The 13,407-nt window shown below is 36.2% G+C and overlaps 1 protein-coding gene across 1 annotated transcript in view; it reads left to right on the forward strand.

Annotated features, from left to right (window-relative positions):
- Positions 1-13,407, forward strand: part of NHLRC2 (NHL repeat containing 2) — a 63,033-nt gene that overhangs the window by 15,801 nt on the left and 33,825 nt on the right. Inside the window, exons 3-4 of the mRNA XM_008051150.2 lie at positions 3,343-3,798; positions 7,804-7,925. Of these exons, the coding sequence (XP_008049341.1) occupies positions 3,343-3,798; positions 7,804-7,925 (578 nt within the window). The remainder of the gene's footprint in view (positions 1-3,342; positions 3,799-7,803; positions 7,926-13,407) is intronic.

Genomic DNA, 13,407 nt, shown 5'->3' on the forward strand with positions numbered 1-13,407 from the left:
TCACAAACAACATACAAAGCAAGCCAACAGTAGAAATAGAGCAGCATTTTAAGAAAAAACCAAGGAGATTATGTCCAACTTTTTGTACTTCAAAAATTAATCAGGACTATAGAAAACCAGTTTGATTGTCTAAGAACTCAGAGAATACTGTGTATCTGTACCCTTTCTAGTAAATCAACTAGAGGGTGGGCTTCATACAACCAGGGACTAGTTGACTAGAGAAAGTGCAAATGGATGGATGGAAATTGTATCCGTGTAGTTGTAGAGTAAAGACCAAGGCAAAGATATAGGGTTTTAATGTATTAGTCGTAACTTGATCAAAGAAACAGAACCACTGATAGTGATGAGAAATAATGAGGGATTTATTATAGGTACTTGATGTTATATAATTGTGGAGCTGACTAACTAGTTTATGTGAGGCTGTTTCTTCTGTGTGCTTCTGCAATCTACCTGTTTTTTTTTTTCTTTTCTCAGTCCTTAAGCAGAAGTGTGTATGCATGTGTGCATGCGCTTTGGTTTAGAATAGTTGTAATAGAAGAATAAGCTGTTGGTGAATATACCCTCTGATGGCAGGTCAGGCAGTTGAAAAGGAAAGATGGATATGAATAGTGGAGAGCAAGGACAAACTAGAAAGAATCTGCAAGCTTAAGCTAGAACTCATGAGTTTGGACTGGAACCCTTGTAAGCTTCCAGTTTAGATAATGAAGTGGAGCTAAATGCTCCTCTGGCTTAGGAATTGGAGAAGCTGAGGGAAGAGATCTTCAGTCCTTGTGTTATTACTGCTTTCATTTGCCTCATGTACATTTGCCTAGTCCTTTGTGTTTAGCCTTTCTGATTCACTTTGTTTTAGATGTATCTTTTATATACAGAATTTATCTAAATCTTTTTCTCTTAGTAGATGAGTTAAGCCCATTGATTCATATGATTTATTCATATGATTATGTGTAAGTAATTTGTTATTGTGTATATAAGGTTATATTTGTTATGCTTCTCAGCATGATGCATTGTTTTGCTATTTTATTAATTTCTTGGATATTTAGAAATGTTTGCATTTTTCTTTTATTGGTTATCTTTATACTTATAACTGAAAAATAATAATAGCAAAATTTGAGATTTTACTGTATATTAGGTACTATGCTAAATCCCTTAACACAGATCATCTTTTAATCTGTCTGTCCTATAGCTTATTTACTGTTTTATAAATGAGAAAACTCATGAACAGAGAGATTAAGTAACTTACCCAAGATAATAAACGTACAATCCTTCCTACTCCTCCCTCCTGCCTTTATCCCCAGTCCTCAGGCAACCACTTCTCAATGTATCTTTTTTCTTTCATCTGTATTCAAAGTAGGGGTGTGTGTGTGTATGTGTATCTTTGATTTTCAGCAGTTTGTTTATGATGTATTTAGACATGGTTTTATTTTATTTGGTATATGCTGACCTTGAGTTCTGTAAATTTATATCTTTAACCAAATTTTGGAAGTTTTGGCATTATTCAGGTATTTTTTCTGATTCATTCTATTTATTATCTTGTTCTGCTATCTATTCTCTTTTTCTGGGACTCCATTTATACTTAGATCTTTTGAAACTGTTCCACAGATTTCTGAGTTTCTCTTCCATTTTTTTCAATCTCCTATCTTTCTGTTAGATTGAATAATTTCTGTTGAACTATCTTCAGGTTCATTGACCTTTTCTCTGTCACCTCCTTTTGCCATTGAGATCATCCATTGAATTTATGGTATTTTTCAGTTTTAAAACTTTTAGTTACTTCTTGTAGTTTCTGTTTACATGTCCTATCTTTTCACTTATTTCAATGTTTTTCTTTACCTCATGGAGCAATGTTTTCATAGCTGCTTTAAAGTCTTTTTCTGGTAAATTAAATGTCTACTTTATTTTGGGATTGGATCTGTTGATTGTTTATTAATTTTTTTCCTTGATAATAGTTCACATTATCTTGTTCTTTGAGCACTAGGTAATTTTGGATTGTATCCTAGACTTTGGAATGCGATGATATATAAACTGTGGGTTCTATTAAAGTTATCTAGAGAATAGTGATAGCTTTGATTTAGTAGGTATTTAAGTCCAATCATTCAGATTTTGAATTCTGTCCCATTTTCCATCAGCTTTCTTTCTTTCTGTCATCCCAGTAATTCAGTTCTATAAGCATTTGCTGTACTTTTTTGGGTCTCATGCATATGTAGTTTAGACTTAAACCAAGGCTTGAGTGTTCATACTCAGAAATGGGAAATTACCTTCTCTAACTGTCTTCCCCTCACTGTGTTCCCTACACTGTTCAATTTCCTTGGTTTTTTGGGCCAGAAATTCAGAGAGTTTTGGCTACCCATGTGATTCCAAAACAAGTACTCACACTCAAGACAAAGGAAAAGGGAAATGAAAATAAAATTGGAAACTCATCATCCTATGGTTAGCTTTTCTGAGTTTTGACCCTTTCTACAATTTACGTGGTTTTGTTTACTTTTCTCAGTCTTCAAGCATGGGTATATGTGCATGCTTGTGTGTGTTTTGATTGGGAATTTATAGTTGTGATAGAAGGATGAACTGTTTGAGGATTATGTCTCCTGATTTGTGTGGTTTCATTTGTTCTTCATGCTAGTTTGAGTAGTTTCTGGTGGATGTGTTGGGAGATTTAAATTTATATTGCTGTAATGATCTCTACTGCTTTAGTAGTCAATATTGCATTTTTTGTCTGAATCCAGCCTAACATTTCTTACTTTTTCTTGTATGAATTTCTTGAAATAATATTGATGATGTAAAATAAGTATGTTGGTTTTAGTTTTCAGCAATTCTACTGTCTATAAAAAGGTTTGTTCTAAGAACTATATAATAGGAATTTTAAATAAATGACAAACCATATATTATAGAAACATGTTGGTTTTATTCATTCCATAAATATAATGTAAGGTTGAGTCAGAAAATTTTAAGAGAATAATATGACAGTAAGTACCCCCCCAAAAGCAATCATAGTCATTTCTGAAATTCAAAGGTCTTATTCTAGCTGGAAAAAAAAATTAAATATCTTTATAAGAAACTAAAGACTCCTTTTTTATAGCTTTGTATAGATAAGGAACATAATTTTAATTCTTCAATAGCCACATGAATATGGTCATATATGTTATTATGTAGTAATAAAGATCGTAGTGAGATTTAAATTTGGTAATTTTTTATATGTGTATTTAAATGCAGTTGTAGTTACTAATGTAATTCTACTTTAAAAAAAAAAAATCTGTGGACTATTATGAGTGACCCAAAACCTAATGTTTGGATGATGATATTCAAACTTTAATCTTTTATAATGTTTAACATACAGTTTTTTCCTTTCAGATGGTCTTCTGATTATTGGTGTTCACTCAGCTAAGTTTCCAAATGAAAAAGTCCTGGATAACATTAAGAGTGCTATTCTTCGATACAATATCACCCACCCTGTGGTTAATGACACAGATGCCAGCCTTTGGCAAGAACTAGAAGTTTCCTGCTGGCCAACTTTGGTCATACTTGGACCCCGTGGAAACATGTTATTTTCTTTGATTGGAGAGGGACACAAAGATAAATTATTTTTATTTACTTCAATAGCTTTAAAGTATTACAAAGACAGGGGACAGATCAGAGATAATAAAATTGGAATAAAACTTTATAAAGATTCTTTGCCATCTTCACCGTTGCTGTTTCCTGGCAAAGTAACAGTAGACCATGTTACTAATAGGTTGGTCATAGCAGACACTGGACACCATAGAATTTTGGTCGTTTGGAAGAATGGACAAATTCAGTACAGCATTGGAGGTAAGGTATGCTTCTAATTATGACAGATAATAATATATTTTACAGTAAACAAAAAGTTCAAGAAATATCTAAAAATTGAAATTTATAAATATTGAACTAATTATAGAATAATGATATACATTGACTTTTCATCATAAAATTATTTTGTTAATTAATGTATAGTATCTGAATTAACCTCTTTTCACTCCCTCATAAAACAAGCAAAAATACCCCAAAGCTTCAGGTAAAAAGGACGAAAATGTTAAGTTTTTAAGTATATTTGAGTATTTGTATATCCCATCTTGCTTTTAAAAGAAAAAAACCAAAAACTGCCACACTTGCTGTGTTTTATGAAAATACATAGATTTTAAATTTTAGACATTTTAAATGGAAGTATTATATTTCACTTTCCAACAAAATATAGTCATTTTTTAAACCAAGCCAGTACCTTTATGAATTTGAGACTTAGATTATAATATAAATAAGCTAGGATTTGCACGATAATTTTACTTTTCTTTTCTTTCTTCCATAAGAACTTAAGCATACTTCTTGATCAGTTTCATTTGGGCATAACAGAATACAAATGTTATGCAAGCATAGATTATTTTGTTCTATATTTCCCTGGCCTTAGGTCTAAAAATGCCTCTTGATTATATCTATTTATTCAATAAAATCAACTAAATACATTCTTACTGATCCTGCTTATCTAGGCTGAATTAACATCCAACACCATATTAGTCAAAGAGAAAAGTAATTCATCTCTTTGCAATCGGTTCTGCATTAGTAACATAGACAGCCTTAATATATAAAGTAGGGATAGCTGAGTTCCTAATGCAAATAACCTAGTCATATTCCTCAGCCCCTCAGCCCTCATGTTATTCTTATTATGACAGCATAGAATATGTGCTGTGCCTGAGTCCAGGGATTTGTGACCAGCTTGGGCAATTTGGTGAAACCTCGTCTCTCCATTAAAAAAAAAAATCACAAGAACTAACTGGGTATGGTGGCGTGCATCTGTAGTTCTAGCTACTTGGAAGACTGAGGCAAAAGGATCACCTAAGCCCAGCAGATCGAGGCTATGGTGGCCATGAGTGTGCCATGATACTCCAGCCTAGGCAACAAGAGTGAGACTCCAACTCAAAAAAAAAAACAAAAACAAAAAAAGCCAGGCATGGTGGCTTACTCTTACAGTCCTAGCTACTTGGAAGACTGAGACAGAAGTATCGCCTGAGCCCAGTGGGTCAAGGCTGCACTGGCTGTGAGTGTGTCACTACACTCTAGCCTGGGCGACAAAGTGAGACTCCTAACCAAAAAAAAAAGGGATATATGTTATGTTTTGTGGTATTTGTTTTGGCTCCTTGATATTTTAATTTATGACAGACAGGTAAGAGAATTATTACCCAAGAAGTGTGTTTTGCGGCAGCTTGAATTTAAATGGCTTAAACAGGTTTGTAATATATTTTATGATTTTTCAAAATTATATATATATTTTTTATTTTTATTAATCAATATTTTTTATTATGGTTTTGTGGGGTACAGTTAAGGGTTAGGTGTACAGGTACGTTTCATTCAGGCACCCTGTTGATAAGAGGTGTTTTCCCATCCCCAGACAGATATTTGCTACTGTTAATCCCATCCTCCTCCCCCCCATAGTTTCCCAGTACCATCAGTCATTTTCTTATAGTTCAAAATAATATATTAATATAGTTTAGGTACATATTCTTTGTTAACAAAGAAACCAGCAGCAAGCTACATTTCCCAAGCAAGTGTCTAGGAATACTGTGATCTTGTGATGTATTTACTGTTACACTTCAGTTCTTTAAAAAGAATTCTTTGGTCAGATAGCACTCAGGAAACATTGATTGATGTGATTTAACAGGTTTGTGAGCCAGGCTCGGTGGCTCAGCCTGTAATCTCGTGCTTTGGGAGGCCAAGGTGAGTAAATTGCCTGAGCCCGTGGGTTCGAGACCTACCTGGGCAACTTGGCGAGACCTCATCTCTACAATAAATAAAAAAAAATTAGCCGGGCATGGTAGCGCGTGCCTGTAGTTCCAGCTGCTTGGAAGGATGAGGCAGAAGGATTGCCAGAGCCCAGCAGGTCGAGGCTGCAGTGGCCAGGAGTGTGTCACTGCACTTTAGTCTGGGTGGCAGAGTGAGACTCCAACTCAAAAAAAAAAACAAAACAGGTTTTTGTTTGTGATGGTATCATAGGACTGCTCAAACCTTTTACTCTGTTATAATGTGCTTCATGAATATCCAAGATGAGGTTGTAGTACCCAGTATTTTCCATTCTGATGTAACCACAGAACTCTTTTTTCTTCAGGGAACTCATCAATATTGATATTAATAATGGTATTATTAATAATAATAATACAGTAAACACTATATGCCTGGTATTATTCTAAGCACTTTATCTGTATTGACTTATGTTTGTCCTCACAATCCTGTGTATTAGATACTATTAATAATCCTATTTTACAGAAGGCAAAATCAAGACACAAAGTGTTTGTCTAAATCGTTAGCTAGGAACAGGTAGAGCTGGGATTTAAACTAAGTCCTGTGGGCTCTTGAGTTCATTTCCTTGCTACTGCATTATACTACCTCTCTTACTGACATCTAGGACAGTTGAATTCTGCAAAGCAGTTCAGAACTGCTCACTCAGAGACTTTGAATGACTTGGTCCCCTGGCCATGGAAATACAAATTGTATTTTATTATGTTGAAACTCCACACATCCTGAGACATAGACCAGAGTCACTCTTTGTCTCTCTTATAGTGTGTATGAGGTAGTGTAGGACTTTGTGTCAAAGTGAAGTAGTAGATATGAAGGATTCTTAACCTGGAGTTTGTGGACTCTTATGAAATGCTTGCATGGTTCTCAGGTTCTAGTATTGCTTACAATATTTTGGGCCATGTGTATATTTTTCCAGGGAAAAGATTCATAATTTTCATTGTATTATCAAAGGAGTATGTCTTTCAAAATTGTTAGAAATCATTCATCTAGTTGCTGAAAGATTGAAATTATTTTAAAATTTTTCTAGTCTAGCTAGTAGGTAATTAGAATACTTTCAAAATTATTTTCTTCTGATATATGCTACTAAAGTACAGGGGTCCCCAACACCCAGCCCATGGACTAGTACTAGTTTGTGACCTGTTAGGAACCGGGCCATACTGTAGGAGGTGAGCCACAGGCAAGCAAGCGAAGTTTCATTTGTATTTACAGCCGCTCCCCATTGCTCACATTACCACCTGAGCTCCGCCTCCTGTCAGATCAGTGGTAACATTAGATTCTCATAAGAGAATTAGATTCTTACAGGAGCATGAACCCTGTTATGAACTGCACATCAAAGGGATGTAGGTTGCACACTCCTTATGGGAATCTAATGCCCGATGATCTGAGGTGGAGCTGAGGCAGTAATGCTAGTGCTGGGAACAGCTGCAAATAACATTAACATTAGCAGTGAGGTTTGACAGCACAGAGACCATAGTAAATCAATTGCTTGCAGACTCATATCAAAACCCTACCAATGAGTGGCAAGTGAGCTGATGTACTTCAATTAATTGTACAGCTGCAGCTGTTGGCAGGCATTAAGTCAGAATCATACACTTATTTTAGCCTGTGTGTGGTCCGCCCAGTATTTTATTTACCACTTCTGTTCACATCTTTTTTGTGTAATTATTTCATATTATTATTACAATGTAAAATAGAAATAAAATGCCCAATAAATGTTATGCACTTAAATCAACCTGAAACCATCCCCACCTCACTGGTCCATGGAAAATTGTCTTCCATGAAACTGGTCCCTGATGCCAAAAAGATTGGGGACTGCTGCTTAAGTGTACTAGTAATTATACATACACTTAAGAAAAGTAGGTACCTGGGGAAACATTTTATTTTTTAGGTGGAAGTATTGAAATATTTATATTAAAATCCTAGCATTAATTACAATTTTTTTTTTTTTTGGTTTTACCTTGAGATTACTTTTTAATTGGGAAAATTTTGTCTTATGACTATCTTGTCTTTTAGGACCTAACCCTGGAAGAAAAGATGGGATATTTTCAGAGTCAACTTTTAATTCTCCACAAGGTGTGGCCATAAAGAATAATATAATATATGTGGCAGACACTGAAAACCACCTTATAAGAAAGGTAATTTTCCACTCCAAATTAAAGTTTTACTACTTTACTGAGAAAAACCGATACTTATTTGCTGCATTAAATATTTGGAGTTAAAGAGTGATGCATGCTTAAGTATGTCAAAGTGTCCTTATACAGCTTATCTCAGGGTATTTGTGCCATAGTCCAGCTCCAGCAGGTCAGGGTTTCCTGAAAGAGGGACGGCGTTGGTGCAGGAGAAAAAACTTGGATACTGACTCTGCTGCAAACAGGACAAATGCTGATTTATTGTCTTTTCCAAATCCTTTTATACCCTACATGTTTTTTGTTTCCAAGGCAATCAGTCACAATTGAATGGACCGGACAGGCAATGTATCTTTTGTTCATCCTGTTTTGATCTTAAAACATTATCATCCTAAACTATAAATTTTATAAACTTCTAACTTTTTTTAATGATTACCATTTCTTAATGTCCATACAGAACTTACTTATTCCTATAACTATTATATTATAAATCACTACCAAGCTCTAAGCACTATAATTATCACATAGATTAACAAGTCACACCTGTGACCTTTACACAGCAATCTGCAACTAGCTGGGGTAAAGCAACATTTTCAAGGTTTCTTAGCTGCAAGTTGGCCTGACTAGTTTTCCCTAATTTCACACCTGGTGTTTACAATCTGCGTTAATTATTTCCTGCCAGGGAGAATGAGCTTTATTTATTTATTTTTATTTTTATTTTTATTTTTTGAGCTGGAGTCTTACTCTCACCCAGACTGGAGTGCAGTGGCCGCTCCCGGCCACCGCAGCCTCGACCTGCTGGGCTCCGGCGATCCTTCCACCTCAGCCTTCTGAGTAGCCAGAATTACAGGTGCATGCTACCATGCCTGGCTAATTTATTGATTTATTGTAGAAATGAGGTCTCACCTGCCCAGGCGGGTCTTGAATCCGTGGGCTCAGGCAATCCACTCTCCTCAGCCTCCCAAAGGCGCGGGATTACAGGCTGAGCCACTGAGTCCGGCGAGAATGAGCTTTAATGTTTGTAAAACAAAACGTCTCTCGGGCTCAAGTCACCAGAATTACAAGCCTCCTTTAACAAAGGGAAGTGAAGACAAGGGTGCTCTAATATTTATGGGATTGTTAATTTTTTAAGCATAATACACCACATGTAGGAATTAAGAAATTAAGTAAATATAATTTTTGCATTGGCACTCTTCCTAAAAATACAAACTGTAGCTTCTCAAATTTCTCCAATTAGTTGCCAATCAGAAGAAATAAAATCTTACAAGTAATTATCTACCCACACCTGATATTTAAAATCTCTATTGATAATTTCCTGGCAAGACCATTGAGTTCCCTGACAGACATTAAATCAAGCACTTTCTGATAACAAAAGTAGAAGAAGCAAGGGTCTCAGCTGCCCAGGTTCGCTTTGCAACTTGGGGTCTTCAGCCCCCTGGACTTTGTCAGCAGGAAGGCCTCCATGGCTTGCTCCCGACATATTTGATTTAGTTTTATTCTTTTTTTTTTGAGTCAGAGTCTCACTCTGTCACCCAGGCTGGAGTGCAGTGGCATACTCACAGCCACAGCATCCTCAACCTGCTAGGCTCAGGTAATCCTTCCACTCCAGCCTTTCAAGTAGCTAGAACCACAGGCATGTGCTAGTCTTGAACATGTGGGCTCAATCAATCTTCTCACTTCCACCTCACAAAGTACTAGGATTACAGATATAAGCTACCACACCCAGCGGTTTTATTCTTAAGTATCCTGTTTTTCTTTGTTACAATGCATAGTTGCCACAAAAGAAAAATAATAAGTTCTTTTTTTAAAATTCTTTGTTTCAAAGTCATCTGCCTGTTTAATCAAAAGCTTCTCATTTTGTGGTATTTTCATAACCACTAGTTTTCAAAGTAGCCCTTTGCCCTTTTTCAGTTAAATTTTCTCAAGCTGGAAAAAATAGGTCAGGTTCGGTGGCTCAGCCCCTGTAATCCCAGCACTTTGGGAGGCCGAGGCTAGTGGATTGCCTGAGCCTGGGTTCAGACCAGCCTGGGCAACTTGGCAAGACCTCATGTCTACAATAAAAAATTAGCCGGGCGTGGTAGCACGCACCTGTAGTTCCAGCTACTTGTAAGGCTGAGGTGAAAGGATCGCCGGAGCCCAGCAGGAGGCTGCAGTCACTGGGAGCGTGCCACTGAGGTCCAGTCTGGGTGACAGAGTGAGACTCCAACTCAAAAAAAAAAAAAATTGACTTCTATTTGGAAAATAAGTAACCAAGTTTATCTAACTCATCTTGTCTAAACACATTATTTCAAATATTTGCTTGCTCTTCTCACTGTTTCTTTGAGAATTGATATTCATCCTCATTTATTTGATAATATTATCACCTATATACATATACTAGAAAAACATATATAGAATAAATAATAATATCCACTATAATGTAACTCTTCATGAGTTCCAAGAAATTTTTTGTCTACTGCCAAAATCCAGGACCTGGCCTATGGTAAATGTTCAACAGATATTTGTTGGATGAATTTATAAGCAAATAACATCTTTTAATAAAGTCTCTTCAAAAGTACATATTCCTCTTAATACAAAAAGCTGTTACATGAAAAAAGAATTTTCTGGATTAATAAAGTGGACATATTTTTTGGAAGTCTTAGAGACTCTCTTCTTAGAGACTTAAATATGCTAATTATTGTTGAGTACATTAGTGGGAAGATATTTTGAGCAGTACTTCTAGACTTAGTTGACCAGGGAGCCCTTAATAGGCAGAGCTTCTCATAGGACTAGTGTTCCCATGGTATATATTTTGGGGAAAAGCAGTTTTCTATCAATAAGCTCTTAAAGATAATAATTTCTTTATCATTATCTTTTTAGGGTTTCATGCTTCTATAATTCATTAGAGTGTAATAGACATTCAACAGTATATGGAAGTAGCTGGCCTACAACATTTAGGGAGTCCTTGTCCTTTTTTCTCCTGCTTTAGACCTTTAATGGGTTTTGAGGCTTGACCATGTACTGTATTTAAAATATTTATGCATTTATGTAATATAATCACAACAGATTTAGGTTACCTGAAGTTGTACTGTAGTGTATGACTTAATTGTTTACAGAAATAGGAAGTGGAATTAAGATTTATTTTTTCCTTCTAAAAATATAAGGATATTTGTTGTATTTTATTCTTGTTTAAGGCCTCATCTGCAGAGGGTTGAGCTGGCTATATGCCAACATTCTCAGTTCACAAATATCATTGTTCCATGCAGACCCTTCTTGTTTAGAATATTTTTTTTTACTAATTTATAAATTCTTCTACATCCCCATTTCCTACTCCCACTGTGGTTCCTCTTACATGACTGTACTTATAGGCAGCCATTCTGCTATATTTAATGCATATATTTTTATTTGTATGTGATCTTATTAAACATACAGTGTTTTTGTTTGTTTTTTTGAGTTGTAGGCTTTGGTGGCTATAAGTGTGTCATTGCACTCCAGCCTGAGCGACAAAGTAAGACTCCAACTTGAAAAAAAACAGAGACTTCAGGTTCAAATCCCAGCTCAACTACTGTTTGGCTATTTGACTTTGGACAAATGGCTAAGACATGATGGCTCAACCCCATGAGGGGAATGAATGCAAGAGCATTCCTGTGAAGGTGGTCATGAAGGTTAAATGAGACTATACATGCAAAGTGCTAAGCAAAGTACCTGGCATTTAGTACACACTTGGTAAATGTTAGCAATAATAATAGCAGTGATAATAAAGCTTAGTATCTGTTCTTTTAAAAAGCAAGGTGATCAGTCATCAAGGTCATACTTTTTACCTAGAGAAAGGCCGGGTACTTTTCATAATGCCAGACGTGGTCTGGATTCAAATGGGCAGAGCATTGCAGGAGCAGAAAATGGGAACACCCCATTAGATAACTCCCAAGGAATTTGGGCAACTTTAATGGTTTTCCAACCTAGCTCCCAGTCTACATGTATGAGAACGTTCCCTGTGTTTTCATGTTTGTTCTCATATTGTAGCCATCTGTAGCTCCTACTTTGTTTGGTTGCTGAATTCATCCATTGAGCATGGATTTTCTTTCTTTTCTTTTTTTTTTTTTGAGTCGGAGTCTCTCACTCTGTCACCTAGGCTGGAGTGCAGTGGCATACTCACAGTCACCGCAGCCTCGATCTGCTGGGCTCAGGTGATTCTTCCACCTCAGTCTTCCAAGTAGTTGGAACTACAGGCATGTGCCACCACACCTGGCTAACTTTTTGATCGATTGTAGAGATAAGGTCTCACCAAGTTACCCAGGTTGGTCTCGAACCTATGGATCAGGCAGTCCTCTCACCTCAGCCTTCCAAAGTGCTGGGATTATAGGCATGAGCCACCGCACCCAGCCACACATGGATTTTCAAACAGACACATGGATTTGACATCACCTAGTTCTACTTCCCACCCAATGAGAGGATCTTTCTTCCTTCCTTGCTTTCCTTCCTTCCCTGTCTCCCTCCCTTCCTCTTTTCTTTCCTTTTCTTTTCTTTTCTCTTCCCTTCCTTCTTTCTTTCTTTCTCTCTCTCTCTCTCTCTCTCTCTCTCTCTCTCTTTCTTTCTTTCTTTCTTTTCTTTGTTTCTTATTAGAGTCTCACTCAGTTGCCCAGGCTTGAGTGCGGTGGCGCACTCATGGCCACCCCAGTGTCAACCCACTGGACTCAGGCTATTTTTCCACCTCTGCCTTTTAAGTGTTAGCAGTAATGGTGGGTATCTTGTCATGCTCATAATCTTAAAGGGAATGCATGTAAATTTTCTCCAAAAGTGTAATATTTGGTGTAGCTTTGGGGAATAAAATATCTATGAAATAAAGAAAATTTTCCTTCCATTGATAGCTGGATAAAATATGTGATAAAGCAATTAAGTGAAATATTGATAGAATCTGTCTAGGTGGTAGGTGTATGGATGTTTGCTACAACATTGTTTAACTTTTCTATGTGTTTGAAAAATGTAATGGTAAAATGTTGGGAAGAGGATCTCAGGAGATGAAAGCAGAACATTTTTTTCCTGTACAATACATTGGTTTTTCAATTTATGAAATATAGTCAACATAGTATCATAGAGTTTCCTGAGTTAAAATCCCAGATTGTTGACTTCCTAACTGTGGGATCTTGAGAAACTTACTTAACGATCAATGTCTCAGTTTTTTCTTGAATATCAAAATCACAGTTACAGAGTTATTATGAGAATGATTGTTTGGCTGACTCACTCTTGAATTAGTGCTTGGCACATAATAAATTCTGTATGTGTCAGTTACTGAACACAGTTGAAACATGCATTTAATTTTAAGAAATATGTGTTTTGCTAGATTCTGTTTTAAAATTTCATTTTCTTTTAAGATCTTTTTTTTGTTAAGATGAGATCACCACCAGGTCTGGTAAAGGTATCATTAAAGTGGGGAAAAGCAGGGGAATGAACAGGTAGGGAAATGAAAGGGAATGATCCTGTGCATTTAAACAGCAAGTTCATTCTATAATTG

The sequence above is a fragment of the Carlito syrichta genome, unplaced genomic scaffold (genome assembly GCF_000164805.1).
Source record: "Carlito syrichta isolate Samal-C Ts95f unplaced genomic scaffold, Tarsius_syrichta-2.0.1 Scaffold167470, whole genome shotgun sequence".
In the NCBI taxonomy this organism is placed as follows: domain Eukaryota; kingdom Metazoa; phylum Chordata; class Mammalia; order Primates; family Tarsiidae; genus Carlito; species Carlito syrichta.